This window comes from Nothobranchius furzeri, chromosome 18 (genome assembly GCF_043380555.1).
Source record: "Nothobranchius furzeri strain GRZ-AD chromosome 18, NfurGRZ-RIMD1, whole genome shotgun sequence".
Taxonomy (NCBI): Eukaryota; Metazoa; Chordata; class Actinopteri; order Cyprinodontiformes; family Nothobranchiidae; genus Nothobranchius; species Nothobranchius furzeri.
Genome location: NC_091758.1, coordinates 28,111,123 through 28,112,145, shown reverse-complemented (window position 1 = coordinate 28,112,145; position 1,023 = coordinate 28,111,123). Strand labels below are relative to the sequence as shown.

The 1,023-nt window shown below is 54.4% G+C and overlaps 1 protein-coding gene across 1 annotated transcript; it reads left to right on the top strand.

Moving 5' to 3' along the window:
- The first annotated feature begins 58 nt into the window (after positions 1-58).
- LOC129163646 (TMF-regulated nuclear protein 1) lies at positions 59-1,023 on the top strand. The gene has a single exon (XM_070546874.1). The coding sequence runs from the start codon at positions 194-196 to the stop codon at positions 887-889; it is 696 nt and encodes a 231-aa protein (XP_070402975.1). The 5' UTR covers positions 59-193; the 3' UTR covers positions 890-1,023.

Here is a 1,023-nt window from a genome sequence, read left to right as displayed (position 1 = left end):
ATCAGCTGACATGCTCAAGAGTGCAACAGCCAATGAAACACCAGGACGCACCCTCCCCAGCACAAACAGTGAGATGCAGAGACTGCACAATCCCAGCTCGGATGTCTTGTTAGTGAATGGAGCTGTTCCCGTGCTGCAGCTCTGCACGTCTCTGTTCTCTCTGCTCGGCTCCTCTTTCATCTGACACGGCACGATGGAGAAGAGAAAAAACAATAAGGAATGCAGGAAAAGTCAAGTCCTGGCCATGAAGAGACAGCAAAGTATCACCGAAACCAGCGATGAGGACACGGCTGAGGACACGGCCGAAGACACAGCAGTACCCCTTAAAGGTATGGACTCGCATCCAGATCTCCATCCACCGGAATCATCATCCCAGTCGTCCTCTTCCTTGGCTCTTCCCCTATCAGCTATGCCGACTTCTACTTCTGCCTCCACTCTCCTGGCGCTTGCGTCTCCCGCCACCAGACGCTCCATTTCTATGGGAGACTTCCGGAGGGTGACAGGGGCTCTGCTAGCTGGCTCTGAACCCACATCCAGGTCTGCCACAGCCCCCTCCTCCAAATTGGTCACCCCGAGCTCCAGCATGGAGTTCGAGGCGGCACGGCGCCGCCTCCTAGAGGTGGAAGAGCGGCAGCGTGTCGTCAGAGAGATGGAACAGCGACTGGAGGAGCTTAGGGAGATGTTCGTGCGCTCGGAGCAGCAGGTGGTGGTCCACGGGGAGCTGGTATCGAGAATATCCACCTCAGCCCAGCAGGGTGAGTTGTACATAGCGGAGAACACCCAACGGGTGAAGAAAGGCATGAAGTTCAAGAAACATCGACCCACCATTGTCTTTTCTTCAATGCTCGGGCTCCGCACATGCCTTCCCTGGCCCGTGAAACTCAAATAAGACTTCAACCGTTGCATTTGGTCTCAAATGGTTAGAAATGTGCTTTACAGAGCTGGAAGTATCGACCACCTTTGTTTAGCTAACTCTCAGCGACATGGCTGCTCTCCAGCTTCAACTGTACTGCTCTTGCATCC